This window comes from Pungitius pungitius, chromosome 16, assembly GCF_949316345.1.
Source record: "Pungitius pungitius chromosome 16, fPunPun2.1, whole genome shotgun sequence".
NCBI classification, from domain to species: domain Eukaryota; kingdom Metazoa; phylum Chordata; class Actinopteri; order Perciformes; family Gasterosteidae; genus Pungitius; species Pungitius pungitius.
Genome location: NC_084915.1, coordinates 9,613,159 through 9,632,248, shown reverse-complemented (window position 1 = coordinate 9,632,248; position 19,090 = coordinate 9,613,159). Strand labels below are relative to the sequence as shown.

Genomic DNA, 19,090 nt, shown 5'->3' with positions numbered 1-19,090 from the left:
GAAAAGTTTTGTCTGCTCTGTCAATTACATTTCTCGAATGTCTCTCTGGGGGCGTGGCAGTCTGAGCAGGAGGAGGGGGGCAACCAGGCCGAAGTATAGAACAAACCGACATAAAGTGGGGGGTTTGGGGCAAAAGCTGGGGAGCTCCTGGAGAGATTGTTGACTTGGGAGCCGAAATAATAAGACTAAAAGAGAAGAGGGGTAGAGGGAGATGAGGGGGATTAGATAAATACAAGGAAGGGAGAGTGGAGACAGAGGAGGACGGCGGTCGTCCAAGAAAAATGCAAATTTGAGGATAACAGGCAGATCGTGACGGAGGTGAAGGGGGTGGAGAAAGAGGTGGGGGACAAGAGCAAAAGGCTCTTTGGGATCTCCAGGATCCTGAGGTTTTGGGTTTGCTTCCCTCTAGTTCTGATGGTTGATGGAAAAGACTATTGAATGGTTTTAATGTATTGTGTATATTCTGTCTTCCAAAAACAATAAGCGACAGCCGGCCAGCGCATCTGTTGAACACGGTGAAGCTCCAAAACCCTGCAGCGGCCAACAGAATCAACTACACAAATAACACAAGCTCCCCGTCTTGTGCGCATATGATAACGACATCAGGCTGAATTGGCTTATGGCAGGTAACACTTTCCACAGACATCCATTGCTTGCCCAAGCACTACCCCACTCATGATTCTGATATTGTTCAATAACCCACAATGTTTGTGTGTGGTAGACCTTCATCTACAGTCCCTGGTAATCCGTGATAATCTCATCACCTGTTAGCTTCGTCTGATATGGTCATTCTTCTTTTTGTTTTTTTTAATTCACATCCCAGCTTTGACTTTGTTCCAGGTGAACCGTTCACGGAGGAAGGATCACATGCGATGGCAGTGGACGCTCCCCCCATTCTACAGCACTGCTCCCCAGCTACAGAGAGGTCAAGCTGATGCACATCTGGCATTTCCTGTTTCCTCTCCTGTATATATCCCTGAGTGGTAGTGACACAGACACAGCACACACACACACACACACACACACACACACACACACACACACACACACACACACACACACACACACACACACACACACACTGTGTCCTCTTAGAAAGATGTGCCAAGATGAAGTTATCGTATAACAGCATGAAAATAAACTAACTTAAACACACACAGACACACACATGTGCAAAGTCCAAAAGGTATTTCTGTTCCATACTCAGAGGTTTCCATTCCAGCTGGTGGGTGCCGTGTAGGAAAAGGCAACGAGGGGTGGTGGCAGAAAAAGAGACAATAGAGCAAAAAATGGAGGATGATTAAGAATGAGATGAAGTGAAATATACTGTATATTGAAACACAATTACAACAACATGCTCACATGGACCAGGAGAGTCCAACAGAAAGGCAGAAGGTGTAAAAAAAAAAGAGAGAAGAGAAGAGAAAAGAAGGGAGAGAATCACAATCTTTACATCTTTCAGAACTGAAAAACACTTTCCACTCCTGTGGATGCTGTGCAGCACCATGTGAAGGTTAAGTGTGTGTGTGACCAGATGCAATTGCATGTGTGTGTCTGAAGTCATAGGCAAGTTGGGAGTAGGGGGGGACACAGAATGGTGGCGTATGGTTTTCATAACTCTCTTAGGGTTTTCAATTTTGAAATCCCCCCCCCCACACACACACACACCTCGACAGACATGCACATACACCGATCTATAACCCCCTCCTGCCTTCTCTTATACACTCACACATTTTACCAGCCCCCTCTTCCAAATAACACACAATTCTTTTTCCTCTACGTAGCCTCCCCCCTTTCCACCCTCCCCCCATATTTCTCTCTTTCTGAGTGAGGTTCAGTCGAGAAGACAACTGTGCAGACGCAAGAGAGCCCTGGCAGGATCAGACAAAGCAGAGGGTCCATCACTGAAATTCAGCACTTTCATATTTGGACTGAACTGATTTTAAACCGCGGACTATATTGGTTCTTCCCTGGACTTTATATTGGACTGTACTGCACCCAACTGGACTTCACTTGACTGCATCGGTTTTCAATTAGATGAATACAGTATCTGGTATAATTTAAATGATTTTTCCCAGCAGTGAAATTTGCCTGTTTTGGATTTATCTGAATGCCATACATTTGAGTAAAAGTTCAATTAGATCAGATTATTTATTGAAATACCATAAAATGCTAAAAATTGTTGTTGTTGTTAATTTTGTTTAATTAACTGTGAAGCGGGTATATTTGGATCGGGTTTGTTTGGTCAGGAAGTCAGAAAAAAAACACATTTTTCCTCTAATAAGTTATTTAAGTTGCCAGTGAGGTTGGAGTACTAATTTGAATGTTGGCCTAGTTTAAACGTCATGTCTTGGTGGGGGATGCAAAAGACCATCAGGAGCAGTATCAGCGGCATGCCTCTCCTGTGTGCCCTGTGGCTGCTGATGATCTGTCTGGCTCCTGGAGGCCAAAGCCAGAGGCTGAGGGAGACGGGGGCGGAGCCGCCGGCGCCGAGCGGTCAGCTGGCGGAGAAAGACGCGATTTGCCACCAGACGGGATGCTATGCCGTCTTCTTCCAAAAGAGAAACTTTCGGGAGGCTGGCCGGAGCTGTCGGGAGAGAGGCGGCACCTTGGCGACGATGCACACCCAAGAGGCAGCGGCCGTGGTCCATGAGCTGCTTCTGGCCATCGAGGGGACCAAGCCGAGGCTTCGTCTCTGGATCGGACTGCACAGGTCATCGCGCCAGTGCTCATCCACCCGACCACTCAGAGGATTCGTCTGGGTCACAGGCAAAGTCTCACTTTTTTGACATTTGACCTTTCAGTGTCTGTTTAGTTCAGCCATTTTGGTGGACTTTTGATAACTGAGATGAGGGAAAATTCCCCCGAAATTGGTAAAAGTGCACAATGATTCCAGGTTTCTAACAATTTATCACCAACTTTATTTAGCTGGGCCAACTTAAATCTTGTTTGACAATCATGATGCGTACTTCACACATGCAGACACCCACAAGCCAGACATATCCTTTGTAACAAGAGTAATAGATTTGGCTTGCCCTGGACTATGCTGGCCCTGACCCCTTCTCTCAGACTGTGGTACCCCGCCCAGCCTCCACTTCTGCACTGACTGAATGTTTATTACATTAACTACTAGTGTTTCAGAGACACAGAGTTGGCGCGACAGAGGAAGTTAAATCCCTTTTGGACCTCAGTGCTCCTCAACCTGATTTAGTGTCTGCCGTGGTCTAGAGTTAAAACAGATCATATATTTGTGAGACTTATGTTGACAATCTGTTGATGTTCTTTCCTATGCTGTGATTTAAAGGATTTGCTTACCTAAATTTTAAAAAATCTCTTTTGATGCGCTTCTTTGTGGTCCATCTTCAGAGAAATTATAGTTTCGCTAGAGACTGACGTCACTAACATGCGTCTTCCATTGCATGATAGCTACGTTCATGTAGGTCTGAAAAGCCAATGAAATACCAGAAGAGAAAGTTCATAAGCTAAAACAAGGATGTTTGAATTGTGCTGACCTGGCCCTTGCCTTTGTTTTCCAACAGGAGACCAGGATGGCCAATTCTCCAACTGGCTCCGTAATGACAACCCTGAGACTTGTACGGCCCCTCGCTGTGTAGCCATGAACGTCCACACTTCTGAGATTGGGCGTAAAGGTAGAGACAACCTCCGGTGGGTCGATGGCTCCTGCGCGCTGCCGTTGGACGGATACGTTTGCCAGTACAGCTACAAAGGCATGTGTCCACCACTGGAGGACGAGGGCAGCGGTCCGGCTCTCTACACCACCCCCTTTTACCTCCTCAGCTCACTGCTGACCCACGTGCCCTTCAACTCCGTGGCCACTCTACCGTGCCCCACGGACGGCTCGGACCCAGAGGCTCGTGCTGAGGAGACGGTGCTGTGCACGGAGAGAGACGACAAGACGGTGGGCTGGTCCAAGGATGCCCCGCTGTGCTTGTCCGTTGCCCCTCCGGACGGGCAGGATTGGTGCAGCCAAGATCACGTCTGCGAGCAGTTCTGTCAGAACACGGACACAGACTACTACTGTTACTGCTCCGAGGGCTTTGTGATAAATGAGGACGGGTACAGCTGCGAGCCGGATCCCCTGGGCCTGACTGACCAGCCCAAATTATCCGCAGACTCCGCCGGCCCCACTGACCAGCCCCCCGTCAATGAGGCTTGTGTGGAGATGGGCTGTGAGTACAACTGTGTGGAGACCCAGCGGGGCATCCGCTGCACATGCCCCCACGGCTACCAAATGGGTCCAGATGGCCGAAAATGTTCCGATGTGGACGAATGCCAACAGCACCCATGCTCGCATCTGTGTATCAACATCCCCGGCACTTTCCACTGCGCCTGCTCCTCCGGATTCCAGCAAGACGACGAGGGCGAATGCGCCGACATCGACGAGTGCCTGAACCCGGGAAACTGTGAAGGCCTTTGTAACAACACAGTGGGATCCTTCACATGTACGTGTAACCAAGGATATGTGTCGGACAGTGAAGACAAGTGTGTGGATCGGGATGAGTGTGCGGAGGGGTCGCCCTGTCAGCAGCATTGTCTTAACTTTGTGGGAGGGTACCTGTGTTACTGTGACAGTGGCTATAACCTGCAGTCAGACGGGCTTTCCTGTAAGCCTTTGGTAGATGATGGGGAATATTCCACTCTGACCCCTGACCCCGAGGATTTCGCTGATATGCCCGAATTGCAACCCGACCACAATATTCTCTGGGCCACCTCATTCACACCGGACCCAAACTTCGAAGCTGACACTAACTTCGACGTTGGCTGGCTGACAGAAGCCCCTGAAGCATTCTCCCCTGACATGGCTCATGGGTCAGACAATCATCTAAACCAATGGGATGCCATGTCACCAAAGCGTTATCAGACGGTCCCACCCCCAACGCAACAAGACAACACAGGCAATGAAATTCATAACGAGGCTGAAGATAAGACTGAAGGTAATGACGATAGAGATAAAGGGGTGGCTGAAACTGCGAATGGGTCTGCCTCTGGAAGGCGGCAGGGCGAGGGATCTAAAGTGGACACCGCGGAGGAGGCTGAGTCTGCTGCAGGTGAACGGAAGCACAACAAGAGCTGGTTACTGGTGGCCCTGCTGGTGCCCCTGTGTGTGTTCCTCGTGGTGATGCTGGCTCTGGGGATCGTCTACTGCACCAGCTGTGCTGTGGACAAGAGCCTGAGCTTCTCAAACTGCTATCGCTGGATACTTCCAACAATGCCTCCTGACCAGAGGAACGGCAAAACCCAAGCATGAACTCTAAATTAAACAAACACACACATTTTTTTCTTCACATTTGTCTTGTGTAACAGGGCTGCTCACTAAACCTACTATTTGGATATAATAGCCAAATGTTTTCTGTTGCAAATTCCTTGTAAATAATTCACTTTCTGACTGTTTTTTTAGAATTCAATAAAACCAATAACCTGATGAAATCCTGGGTGGTTGTATAAGTATATGTGGATATGTAAATCATATATAGGTTATAACATACAATAATGTACAATCAGGAGAATGATGAAATTGTGTTTGAAAAATATGATGTATTTTGCGTGTCTTTAGACGAAGGCAGAAGAAAGGGCTTCAATGAATTACTTCCGAAAAGAAAATAGGGAGATGGAGGAGAGAGGGTCAACAGCTGCCATAAACCGGAACAAGTTCACCGGCATGTGTCACCTTGTCAAAGAGTTCCGGTTAAACGGCCAATTGCGTTCTCAACAATGCACACTGTTTACCGGTGGCAAATGATTCCGAGAGCTTTTCGACAATGGAAAAGGTATCCGACGAGGATGGGATTCGAACCCACGCGTGCAGAGCACAATGGATTAGCAGTCCATCGCCTTAACCACTCGGCCACCTCGTCTTGTGCCACTCACCGCAGGCCGTTATGGTACTTAACTTCTCTATGCACCATCACCTTCATATGATTATTTCAGTTGTGGTGTTAAATTCGTATGTCTTCACTGATTTCCCAGTTAACGTGTTTTTTTTACTTCCCCATGGCAAAAATAATTACGACTTGACGCATAGCGAAATGTCCGGGATATGCACTTCATTATTGGCTATTGGTCCCATCAATCATGTTGTACAAACTGTGATTGGTTGAAGGGCGGGTCTTGAATGAATAAATACAGGAAGTGTAGTGCTGATCGTGAGACTGCAATTTAACGGAGCTATTGATGAAAATAAGGTAAAAGGCTACTCAGTGTGTACCCAGCTTTATACCTCTTCAAGTTAGCTGTTTAGTTGCCAACGGGCATACAGACTCTTTGCGCACTATTTCGACGTACTGTTTTACATACAGCACTTGTGGACGCACGTTGAAATGATCTTAGCACTCAGCTCCTAACGTTAGCGTGAAAGCTAAGCCAGGTGCTAACTGTAACGTTAACGATTAACGTTAGTTAACCTAGCGGTTTGCAGCTGTCTGAATAAGTATTTTCAGTAACAAAGTCGTTCACTTAACGTTAGGTTCGAGTGTAGTGGGCTGCTCATTTTATAGGATAGTTTCAATACCTGTGGGTGCATTGGTTTATTTCTAGTTGGTTTGAATGGGATGAGACCATAAAATCGAATGTAAGGTGAAATCGAAACTGTGCTGTCACATTATCAACATCGCAGGCCAGAGTTAGCTTTGTACCTGTCTTATTATACTGTAGTAAACTATTATGGCATCTTCAAAAAAGTTAACTCTTATTGAAGTCTTCTAAATACACGGCAGATAAAATAATAAATTCGTAATAGTGCGTTTAAATTTTTGTTCTTATTAACCGAGATCATTTATACTGTCAACCATTTAAAAAAACTGCGATACTAATTATAATACGTTTTGCTGTTTTAAAAAAAATATTTTTTAACTCCATACCATTTGGGATTGTGGTTGTTAGTTTGATGAAAAAATTCAATCGATTTAGTAAATGTACAGAATAATTAGGTTGTAAACTATGGTGCTTAACCATTTCATAGACTCAACACTTGAATAAAACAAATTAACTACAGTTTTTCAGTTATAAACAGCCTTGTTTGAAATGTTAACTGAGTATTCTGTCCTTTTTATATAATATAATAATATTCATACCTAATAAATCTAGGCATATTTTATAACTTTAAAGTCAAGTTGTTAGTTTTCAGAATAAATGTTATAACTGCCTATTAGTGTTTGTACAGAACACAATCTGCTTGTGCAAGTTGCATAAAGCTGAGACCGGTGTGCAAATACTTCCGTTAGCTCATGGTTGTGTTAGCCAATGAAATTAGCTCTAAACTGCAGTTTTGCATTTATCTTTATTTCCTCTCTATTCATCTCATTACTGCTATGTTTTGCACTTTTGTTAATTTGTCTTCCACCTTTTGCACTTCAATTCTCACTATTCCTGCCTAATCCATCTCTCTCTTTCTCTCTCTTCCTCATGTTTTTATCTTTCCCCACTTCCCTTTCTGTCTCCTAATTCAGTTCCTCATCGTCCGTGCTAAACCTCAGACTTAAGATGGTGGACTCCCAGTACTACCTCCCAAATGAGATTGGTGTAGCTGCTCTTGACTGCACCGAGGCCTTCCGCTTGCTTTCACCTCAGGAGAAGATGTACGCCCACTACCTGTCACGCGCAGCTTGGTATGTTACTAATCGCAGGATTTTTCAAGTTCAATTAAAGCATTGCTAAAATAATCAATCCCGCCCTTGTTTTGATGAACAACCACTTAAGACTTGAATAACTGAAAGACCTTTTGCTGTGTTAGGTATGGTGGGCTCGCAGTGCTGTTGCAGACATCCCCGGAGTCTGCAAATATCTTTGTCTTGCTGCAGAAAATCTTCAGAAAACAGACACCTGAGCAGTTGGAACAGGTCGCAACATCAACTGGACTCAGCTCTGAGGAGTACCAGGTACACAATCTTTTCTGGAGATGTCTTCACTGACCATCTCGCATACGAATGGACACATAAAAAAAAGACGTTCAAAACTAATTTTATTCTATTTATTTTTTTAGGCATTTTTGGTGTATGCAGCTGGTCTGTATGCCAACATGGGAAACTACAAGTCTTTTGGAGACACCAAGTTCATCCCAAATCTACCCAAGGTGAAAAGATTTTATTTTTAGATGTACACAATAAGGTAAACCTCTGTCCACTGTGGTGGAATGCAATTCTCAGTTAAAATGTTTTTACTTTTTCAAATAAAAACTGCTCTGACATATTTTAAGCTGTCTACATCTGCCCACATAGGACAAGCTGAAAGCTCTGGTGAAGGCCAGCCGGGCATTTCAGGACGAGCCCACTGAGATGGAGGCTTTGTGGGACAGCTGCTCGTGTCTCCTCTTCTCCCTCGAAGACAGACAGAAACAGCTGGGGTTGGGAAAGAAGGTGGGATGTTGTAGAATTTAATATGCTGTTGACCATAACATATTGTCTACTAATAATCAAATATGAATTATGTTGTCAGGACATGCAAGATTTGATACATGTTTAGATGATGAGCACTGGTTAATTTGACCTAAAAATAGATGGTAGAAAATGAAAATGCTCTGCAGTTTTGGGTGTTGAGACACAAAACAAACAAAGCCAACGACCCTTTAGGAAGCCAATGATACCAAACTTCAAGTAAGTTCTTAAAGGGACCCTGATGATAAAATAAACTGCTTACTGAATATATTTGCTGTTCTTCTCTTCAGGGAATTACTACCTACTTTTCCGGAAACTGCTGTCTGGAGGATGCTGAGCTTGCTCAGAAGTTTCTTGACTCAAAAGTAAGTCGTATTTTTCTTTCCTTATTTGATCTCTAATAACCTGCATGTTCCTTAATTTTTGGTGCTCCATTCTTACTCCTAATTCCTTTCTTGGTGCACATCGTTTTCCTTAGTCGTCGTTCATCTCTGCCCTCCATTTCAATATACCATGTCTTTCCTCACTTTGTGTCTGGTTTTGCTTAGTCTGTTTTTTTTTTCTTCTTCTGTTTATCTCTAGAAACTGTCTGCCTACAACACCCGTCTGTTTAAGAGGGACAAAGGAGGTAAAGCCTGCTACGAGGTGCGCCTAGCCTCAGCTGTGCAGAAAGGTCAGAACTACTGCCTTACATGAATAACATTTATAAACATTTACATCAATCAGCAACTTCATGTTCATTCCATGCATGCTCTGCTAGACATATTCCAGCTAATGAACAAGTGGTGATTACCACCAAATTGATGTGAAGAGATTATTCATTTAATCTTACGTTTGCTACTCGGCCAGTAAAAGCAATGACATGTACACTGTTGCTTTACAGACTGCACAGTGGAGGGGGAATGCGAGTCATTTTGTGGGAGCTTCAACTTTGAAGACAAAGAGTTCACTCTGAAGAGGGGAGACTATGCTCCTCTCATGGAGAAAGTCTCTTATTACCTACAGCAAGCACAGGTAAGAGCGAGCAAGGCAGTGCAGATTATGTTCAATTTTCAGGCTCGGTTGTTCTCCCTGTTTAGAACCACAGCCGAAAGAGATTCTCCTGAAAATGAAGTTGTACAGCAGCAAAGGGTCCTTGAGCGAGACACTGAAGTTGCTTCTTGGGTGCTTTATATCAGCGGCCAAATGTCTTTAATTTGAAATATACTTCCATATATTTTGCCACTGCGGTACTTGTAATTCTTCCCCTGTTTACAAATTGAATTGAACCCAGGCCTACGCTGCCAATGAGAACCAGAGAAAGATGCTTGAAGAGTACAGTCGCAGCTTCACCTTTGGCTCAGTTGACGCCCATAAAGAGGGCTCGCGCTACTGGATTAAGGACAAGGGACCAATTGTTGAGAGGTGAGCCGGGTGAACAACAGAAATGTCAAATTAACACAAAGCAATCTTACTTGTGATGTCAAATCATGCTGACCTTGAATGTAATCTATGCGGCTTGAATAAAGGCTTCCAATGTGGCTGTTGCATACTGCTCTAATCACGTAATAACATCTGAAACTCTTGTGTCTGCTCAGTTATATAGGTTTCATAGAGAGCTACAGAGACCCGTTTGGCTCCAGAGGAGAGTTTGAAGGTAACTTGCCGGGTGCTCATTTCTCATTTCATTAGCGCAGAGCTGAAGACAATTTTGGAGAACTTTCCCCAGGGACTAGACACCTTTAGTGGAAATATCTGCGTTTCTACTGCAGGGAACCAGAGTCTCAATTCAAATGTGCGTTTCTGATTGGTCAAACGACTCATCGCCGTGGTTTCAAGTTGTCTCCTGAGCAGATACCGTTCTGTAGGTGTCCAAAACAAATTGCCCTTCCAGACAATGAATCTTCTTATATTCTTATCTGACCACTTCATAAATAAAATGAGGATGTACTTTGGTGTAGATCGAGGATGAGTGCAAGCATTTTCTTGATTCGATAACATTGAAAGTATAGTTATGCTGTTGGCTTCACAATTAATTAAATGAAAGAGAATGAGGCAGTATAGAGAATGAGGCAGTATAGAAACACTGCAAATGAGAGAGAAAATACTACTGTCAAACAGTTGCAGGAGTCGATGAAGCAAAAAATGTTTAATCCATTCTGTGATTTATTTTACTGAGACGTTATAAAGAAGGTTGTTGAGTACGATTTTTTTTAGCTTAGTACTTTATCCGTCATGAAGTCCATGGTCAAGATGCTCCTCTACATATACTTTGCTAGCATTAAAATAAGGGCCCTGAATGAGTTTGTGTTTTATTGAAATTAAATTACTAGAGGGTTTCTATTGCTGTCAAGATGAGTCTGAGATTTCTTTTCATTTTTAATCTATTCACCCTTTTGTATCGCCTTTAGGTTTTGTAGCGGTTGTGAACAAGGCAATGAGTGAGCGCTTTGCCAAACTGGTGAGCTCGGCTGAAGTGCTGCTCCCCGAGCTGCCGTGGCCGAGGGAGTTTGAGAAAGACACGTTCCTCAAACCCGATTTCACTTCTCTGGACGTTCTCACCTTCGCCGGCAGCGGGATACCAGCTGGCATCAACATCCCCAACTGTGAGCACGCTGACGTAGTTTCAAACCGAACGGCAAGTCAAATCACACAGTTGGTGTTGGTTTAACAAAAGCGTGTCTGTTGTTCTGCGCAGATGATGACATCAGACAGTCAGAGGGATTTAAAAACGTGTCGCTGGGCAACGTGCTGGCTGTGGCTTATGCGACTCAAAAGGAAAAACTCACCTTCCTGGAGGAGGAGGACAAGGTAACGCATGCGGCGTCCTGATTCTCTTATTCAGACGCTCGTTTCCCTCACGCTCACAATGATACACTCCCGTGCTCGTGTGCTAGGACTCGTTTATCAAGTGGAAGGGCCCATCATTCGAGGTGCAGGTTGGACTTCATGAGCTGTTGGGCCACGGAAGCGGCAAACTGTTTGTCCAGGTCAGTCGAACGAGTCGATCTCTGCCTGCTGATGACGGACGGACGGACGGACGGAAGAAACTTCGGGGAGGAAATGAAACCGATTTTAACTTGTCTTCGCTCCATGTCTTCTTCACAGGATGACATGGGTAAATTCAATTTTGACCAGAGCAAGGTGATCAACCCAGAGACTGGCGAGCTGGTGCGTAGGAACCAATTTTTAAAACTTTGATCAGTTGGCACAAAAAAGGGCAATGTGATTGACGGTGTGAATGTGTATTTATTTTTTAGGTGTCCAGTTGGTATAAGGGCAGCGAGACGTGGGACAGTAAATTCTCCACGATTGCTTCCTCTTATGAGGAATGCCGCGCCGAGTGTGTCGGACTCTATCTGTGTCTCAACAAGGAAGTGCTCAGGTACGTTGTGTCTTCATGTAACTGGCACTCGTCTGACGTCTCTGAATGTGTCATGGACAGATAGTTATGACCATCTAAAGCTGAATGGTGAATGTTATAGACTACACCTTTTTAGAAACCACCCTTTGCTCAGATTATAAACTCTACATGGCCTTTTTCATAAAACTGAGACAAGATACCACTCTGCTTGTTAAAGCAGTTTCACTAAAATGTTTATTGCACCAAATGTGTAATCGCAGTTTGAGAGATGTGATCAAAGAATAATTAATCACGTATGATGTGATTGGTCTTTCTGATGGAACAGCATTTCTATTTTATAGTGAGCAGGATCATGGTGCAGCTGCAGACAATGAATTAATACACCATCATAAACTGTTATTGTGTAAACCCATTTTCTTGTTAGTGAGTTTTGTTTTTTAAAGATTGAATATTTCCAGTTCATGAACCGGCTGTGAAAAAGGCCGGCGTGTTAAACCTGTTTGTATTCTTCTTTTCCAGTATTTTCGGCCATGAAGGCCAGGATGCCGAGGATGTGGTGTACATCAACTGGCTCAGCATGGTCCGAGCCGGACTGCTGGGCCTGGAGTTCTACACACCTGAGAGCAAGAACTGGAGACAGGTGACCTGTCTGCCTAACGAGTGGCTCTTCTCCATAACATGCCGTCTCTCTCGCTCCTTACTTGGACCGGTTTCTCATTTAACCTAGCTTGATACGGGCATATTTTAATTTATAAGTAGCTTCAGAGATGACAAGTTTCAGGCAAACTGTGTTTACAGGACGAGTCAACTGGCAGACTGTTAAGCTCGTGTTACTTACAAGCAGACTGGCTCAGGTTCAAGTGTCTGTGTTTTATCGTTCAGTTTACACTAAGTTGCGTCTCTGTTTAAACTTAATGAGTGTCAGGATGTGTAAACGGTGCATGTCACATGTCTGTGTGTCTAAAGGCCCACATGCAGGCGCGCTTCGTCATCCTGCGTGTTCTGCTGGAGGCTGGGGAGGGCCTGGTGGGCCTGGAAGAAGTCGCGGGGGAGGACGGCAAGCCCGATGCTCGGATCACTCTGGACAGAAGCAAGATCCACACCGTGGGCAAGAGCGCCATCCACAGGTTCCTCTGTAAACTGCAGGTAGCTTCTGGTTCATGATGACTTTTGAGGTCACAAATGCAACATCAACGACAGAAGGTTCTTTACAAAAAGTAACATATTGCAGAAAGTATACCACAATTAAATCACTGTGGATACCTGCACTTACACGCTACAGATGTATTGCATGTACATACAAACTCGTAGGAGACAAAAACATTTGGCGTGCTTTTAAAAGTTACTATTTTCTGTTGTGGGTTTAAGACAGTTTTGTTGGTGATTTAGTAAAATTAACATGGTTGGTATACAAACTCCAAACCCAACATGTTGCTCACCGGCTTCTATCGCGTTGCTTTTTTTTTTTGTAGGTCTTAAAGGCAACTGCTGACGTGGAAGGAGGCCGAGCTCTCTACGACTGCTACTCCACCGTTGGTGACAGCGGTGCTCACAACTTCATACGCCTCCGGGAGACTGTGCTGCTGAGGAAGGACGCTCGTAAGATGTTCGTCCAGGCCAACACCAGAGTCAGTGGTACGTGACGTTGGCAAGATATTTACAGACTTGGACTTCCAAGTTCAATAGCTCCTCAAACACCTCTCTGCGACCGTAGTGATGTCGACAACCAGCTGCAGGGAGCCTGGGCATGTTTTAACTTCTTTTTAATCTCATTTTGTCTTTCTATCCCTTCATATTTTATTCTTTTAGTGGCGGAAATGGGATTTCATACATTTTATCTTAAAGATTGCAAAAAATAAATGTTGCCTAAACGTTGCAAAAAGAACTGTCCAACTAGCGCTTGAGTAGCTTTTTCCTTTATTAGTACAGCACTATCAATACTTTATAACCGATACAAACAATAAATAGCATTATCAACATATTTGTCGTTTGACTGATGGTGGATGTGGTGAAGCAGTTGTAAACATTTAATAGTTATTGATCCGGTCTGTGCTTGTGTTCCCAGGGGACGGTGTGGAGCTGGTGGAGTACGAAGGCAGCGCGGCAGGTTTGATTCGCTCCTTCACCGAGCGTTTCCAAGACGACGCAGAGCAGCTGGAGGCCGACCTGTTGGAGCTGTGCAAAAGAGACGCTCCCTGCTTTTGTTGATGGACGATCTGCTCTATAGGCTTCAAGAATACCAACTGAAATCCAATTTAGTTTTTTTTTGTATGTGAAAGCAAATGGATTCTCTATGAATGTTAAAACACACAACTGTTTGAACACTTCTGAAGAGGCAACATTCAAGTTTCATACCAATAAATACAATAAAGCCATAAATGATCTGCCAAAGACGCCTGTCGGTTTTTCTGGATGTCACACGCTGTCTTCGATATCGCAATCAAATGGATAATTTCACACCATTGCTTTTTTTAAAAGCATTTAGGACATATTTCCTATGACAAGTTTGAGTCATTTTTAAACCAATGCTGTCTGACAATAAAAATGGCTCCAGGGTGACTATCTTTCTAATTGATTGGCTAGTTTTCTCTTTCACTCTAATTCCGACAATTTTTTCATGACATTTGACATGAAAAAAAGCTTTAGGTATTATTCTGCTTTTCCATCAGTTTGGTGTAATAAAACTGAGTGGTTATTTGACTGTATCAAATGTCTGGAAGGCCTAACTAAGTGCTATACGTTCAAAGGCTACGTTAAATCTGCACAAATGGTAGAGATATTTTATTTTCAACCAAACCACTAAACCGTTATCATCCAATTCACCCCCAATCTGAGATTGACTTTTATTGTATTTTAATGATGTTATAGATCCTAATGTACGTGCAGAGTCAACCATTCAGGTTTTCTTCCAAAGAAGCAGAACATTGTCTCTAGAACAAAAAAACACTAAATGAAGTGGCCTTGTAAATGACACAACCTCTTAATTTAATCTTCCACAGACTAGAAGTCTAGAGTGTCCTTTTTTAGAAAATACTGATATTGTGTCAGTTTAAACTAAAATATTTAGAAACATGAAAAATAACCAGAATCGTGAATAAAATGTTTGGCTTTAAAAGACATTTTGTCCAAAGGTTATAGAGATGATTTCATTTTTATATGCATGTTATATGCTGTCCCCACATTCACGTTTAGTCTTTTTACACAGTGCTTTATAACGCTTAATAAGTTTTGTTGGCTAGAGGCTTGTAGCCTTGTCCTGTTGGTGGAGCGAAGTCTCTGCAGCTCCCTGCAGACCGTCAGTGTCTTTTAGAGAAGCAGCCTTCATCTGTAAAACCAAACCCCTCTCCTCCTCTTCCCTCTTTTTGTGCAGCTCCTCTTTTGTGGCATCGTCACCCTCGGCTTCATCCGCACCCGTTTCTTCCTTCTCCGCCTCTCTCTCTGTTCTCACCGGGTCGGGCCTTGAAGACGGCGTGTGATAGGCCTGCTTTTCCAGCCCAAGGAAGGACGGAGAGGTGAAGGGGGAGAGAGCGAAGGGGACCTTCGGAGAAGGAGAGGGGGACTGGTACGGTGAAAGGGAGGGCGAGGCGCTGGGGGAGTCGTAGGGAGAGAGGGAAACGGGAGCCTTGGGGGAGAGAGACGAGGAGACTTTGGGGCAAAGGAGAGGTGCCGTGGGACAAATGTAAGGGGAGAGCGAGAGCAAAGTGGAGAAACCGGCTGTCGGGGAGGCCTGCGTGGGGTCCAAATTGAGGAGGACTCCGGCGTCGCCGGGGCCCGATTCCGTTTGGACTCGGCTCACCTCCTGCCCCTCGGGCTGGAGGTGAGCCGTCGCTGCTGGAAGCCGAACTTGGGCCTCGCCGGGGACGATGCAGATCTCTGCCGGAGGCAGCAGCAAGGTGTCCTGGGCCGTGAGATCGATCCGAGCGGCGTCCCCCGGGTTCTCGCCCCGACACACAGTTTTGCCGGGATGGGTGGTTCCCTGTCCCCGTCTCGGGCCGCTGCATTTCCCTCTGGTTTTGGGCATTAGCGGCGGTGGGGGCGGGGGGGCGTGAGGGGGCGAAAGCAGGCTGGAAGACTCCGTGGATATCCGAACCCTGAGGCTGCGGCTGAACATGCGGCGTTTGCAGAGAGGATTCAGGGACTGCAGGAAGAGGGGGTTGATGAAATAGAGCGCGCCCTGGCCCGAGCCACAGTCCAGTTCTCGGGGGCCCCGTGTCGTGATCGGACAGAACTCGTGGAACAGGGTGGGATTCGAACCTTCTCGTTTGACTTCAGGGTCGGATTGGGTTCCCGTCTCGAGCGGGTTGCCCGAGTCCGGCTTGGGGGCCGAATCCGGCACAGCTGCAGAACTTGTCTGTGGGGCGGCAGCGGGCGGGTCCGAGGTCACTCCGTCTGTCTTCTTCTTCTTCTTGATCTCCACGTCTTTCTGGGGCTTCGGTGCCTCCCGAGGCCCACGGACGTTTAGGTGGGAATTCCAGAATTCTATGGAATGTGACGTGATTGTGAAAAGTCAATTTCTTCTTCATCGTCCACGTCTTTCTTTGTGCACAGATTTGCTAAAATGCCCTGTTGACAACTTTGAAACCATACTCAAAGAATGATGTCATCCTGAGGTATCAAAGGGTTCCATGGCCTAGGCCTAATAGTGTGAATTAAATTATAGTTATATATATATATATATATATATATATGCATGAAAAGTTGATTTCACAACGTTGAACTACTCATTTATCCCTCATTCTTTTCCAAAATGAGTATTTACATGTGATATGTCAGACATTACCCAGCAGCTGGGAGGATATGGTAATAATAACAAGGAGTTTTGTTCACCAACCTATTCCCATGTGTGAGATGGACTCAAGCTCTTTGTGGGACGTCGCCTTTGCAATGGCTTCAGGAAGCTCCAAAGGGAAGCGTAGTACGTCTCTGATACAAAGACAACAAACAATATATATATAATATAACATTTGCTCCCCCAGATCAATGAATATAGATAGTCACAAAAAGAGGAAAATTGTGCTTATAACATATCGAATAGGAAGTGATGGTAAGGAAAAGAAACGCTGAGGAAAATAACAAGAAAGGCACAATAGTACCTGCTGACACAGTAGAAGGAAATTAGTCTTGGGAGATCTGGAAAGCTGATGGTTGAACTCTCCAGAGACATAGCTGAGGGGGGGGGGGGGGGGAGAGATTATAGGAGAGGGAGAAGTAGTTAGATGTAAACGTCACACATTTTGCCATAATTTGAAGAGTGCATAGGTATTTCTAATTGATTCCCTGCATACCAGGAAGTTGCAGGGACAACGATAAAGCAAAATGTAATAATTCCATTTAAGCAACACGACAACTAGCTCAAGGTTTGCACACACCTATGACTACATCATTGTGTACCAAAGGAGGCCGATGGGCTGATGGGTCAGACCGAAATCTATTTAAAATCTGATGAAGTTGTCATACTCTTACTGGACGGTTCCTCCTTGATGCCAAATTGCTGAACGAAGGACGGCACGTTGTCGTCCGCCAGGCGGACACACAGCACGTTTTTCTTAGACGTGCCAGACCTGCGCACCAAGAAGGTCTGCGGGGAAGACACAAGGGATAACTGAGTGCACGCGTGAGTGGAACGACAAGGGGAGAGACGTAAAGGCCTACACTTGTGATTTTATTTAGATTAAGTGTCTGCGGCACTGACCCCGGGGGGCTCCCTCTGCAGTATGTGCAGTGCGGTGGCGGGGTTGATGGACAGCTGGAACCAAACAGGAACTGTGAGCAGGAGACGGTCCAGCACGCTGATGCTTCTCAGAGAGGCCCGTCCCCTATGATGCTTCCGCTCTGGAAACTGGGTAGGCTCCGGGAAATCGTACAGCGGTTCCTCTTGGGCCATCTGCGCACACGCCACACACACCAAAAAGCACACTCATAGCAATTAGTGGCAGTGCCACACCATGCACTCCCTGTACATGTGGTTATTATCTCTCCTTGAGGCTCACATTAACAACAGGAATATGGGTAGGAGGCCTTCACACTCCCTTCCCCTAACACACAGGACTGTGTAATAACTCTGCCTGCATTAGGAGAGCAAGTTCAGACTTGGTAAAGTGCAGCAGCTCAGACGGATTAATTTAAATGGTGCAAGAAACAAACATTTAAAACATGGACACAGAAGCAGGACACACACACGGCAATGTGACATCATTAACTGAACATCAGTTAGCGACGGTATTGTAGATTTTTCTAACCTTATAGCTGTCCCCTTACTAGAGTCTCACTGCAGCCGCATGTCAACATCTGTCTAAATCCGCCGCGCGCATTCCTGTATAACGTGCACGTTTCCCACTGCGACTCTGCCTGCTGTACAATTTCGCCGGACGCGTGTGGTGGGGGTTCCGTTTTTTCTCTCTAACATTACCACGGTTGTTGATTTACCTCTTTTCCACGATACTTCTTTAAATCCTCCTCCGAAGATCCGCTTTAGGTTGATAAGCTGCTATTTCCCCCCCATGAACTCTTCCACGTCGGCCTGTCATGACGTGCGGTCTCAGATCCCGAGACGTTTCTATTCTTTGGCTCCTCCTTCCCTCCCTCACCTGGAATCAGACATGTGATCAGTGTTGCCAACGGAGCAACTTTGTTGCTAGATTTAGCAACTTTTCAGACTACCCTGGAAACTTTAGAAACCAATTAAGCTATTTAAAAATATATAACTAGCACTTTTCGCAACTTGTTTAGTGAGTCAAATGCTAAAATGCGCACATGTTCTCTCTAAATTACACACAAAATAGCATACGCCTGACTGCAAGAGTGCATTGTGAGTGACTACAACAGCAGGCGCTCAGCTCGTGCACAGGCACGAGTCGGCTGCACAACAGCCTATGCTGCACACATCCCTATTTTAATTATGTTGCTTGTTCTATAAAATAGCGTATATACCTTATTATCAGCTTCTATAACAATTGATCAGTTCGGTAACTATCAATAGACTGCTTAACACTATAATTGTTTAGAATGTGTAGGTTTAATAGTTAATAAGAAAAAAGTTCAATAACGTGTAACGTGTATTTGTTCAATAAGTCAAAATATTGTGATCATATAAAATGTGTTGTTTATGTTACTTCCACAAATAAAAATATGTGATCATTAACAAACAAATCTAAACTAAGACATCATATTTTTTGCGGAGATAGACAGTCAAATTATTTTATTTAGTTATTTTGTATTCTACGTAAAGACGCAGTTTTACATTACAACGTCATCACGCAATGACATCACAACGTCATTTTGGAAAAAAATCAACCTGCCCTTGGCAACTTCATCGGAAAATGTGTTGGCAACATTGCATGTTGCGATGAGGCGCGCG

The 19,090-nt window shown here is 44.8% G+C and overlaps 3 protein-coding genes and 1 non-coding gene across 5 annotated transcripts; 2 read left to right on the top strand and 2 right to left on the bottom strand.

Moving 5' to 3' along the window:
* The first annotated feature begins 1,453 nt into the window (after positions 1-1,453).
* Positions 1,454-5,444, top strand: LOC119215954 (endosialin-like). The gene is made up of 2 exons (XM_037468525.2): positions 1,454-2,769; positions 3,540-5,444. Exons 1-2 carry the CDS (start codon positions 2,346-2,348, stop codon positions 5,267-5,269), a joined length of 2,154 nt encoding a protein of 717 aa, XP_037324422.1. The 5' UTR covers positions 1,454-2,345; the 3' UTR covers positions 5,270-5,444.
* A 234-nt stretch (positions 5,445-5,678) lies between these two features.
* Positions 5,679-14,117, top strand: dpp3 (dipeptidyl-peptidase 3). Of its 2 annotated transcripts, none has more exons than XM_037467923.2 (19): positions 5,679-5,903; positions 7,467-7,625; positions 7,751-7,895; positions 8,000-8,089; positions 8,235-8,372; positions 8,681-8,755; positions 8,973-9,063; positions 9,274-9,404; positions 9,664-9,794; positions 9,968-10,026; positions 10,781-10,975; positions 11,068-11,180; positions 11,267-11,359; positions 11,478-11,540; positions 11,630-11,754; positions 12,253-12,373; positions 12,700-12,879; positions 13,206-13,368; positions 13,799-14,117. In XM_037467923.2, the coding sequence occupies exons 1-19, from the start codon at positions 5,734-5,736 to the stop codon at positions 13,939-13,941; spliced, it is 2,385 nt and encodes a 794-aa protein (XP_037323820.2). In that variant the 5' UTR covers positions 5,679-5,733; the 3' UTR covers positions 13,942-14,117. The 2 variants fall into 2 exon arrangements, with proteins under 2 accessions (XP_037323820.2, XP_037323821.2); XM_037467924.2 differs by lacking the exon at positions 5,679-5,903 and adding an exon at positions 6,128-6,203.
* Positions 5,795-5,876, bottom strand: trnas-gcu (transfer RNA serine (anticodon GCU)). The gene has a single exon. It is a non-coding gene; the product is annotated as a tRNA-Ser (tRNA).
* A 61-nt stretch (positions 14,118-14,178) lies between the features above and the next one.
* LOC119215629 (ras and Rab interactor 3-like) lies at positions 14,179-18,284 on the bottom strand. Its single transcript, XM_037467925.2, has 6 exons — positions 18,160-18,284; positions 17,426-17,617; positions 17,191-17,311; positions 16,827-16,899; positions 16,565-16,656; positions 14,179-16,212 (listed from the first exon to the last, which is right to left on the bottom strand). Exons 2-6 carry the CDS (start codon positions 17,615-17,617, stop codon positions 14,969-14,971), a joined length of 1,722 nt encoding a protein of 573 aa, XP_037323822.2. The 5' UTR covers positions 18,160-18,284; the 3' UTR covers positions 14,179-14,968.
* Between the last annotated feature and the right edge of the window lie 806 nt (positions 18,285-19,090).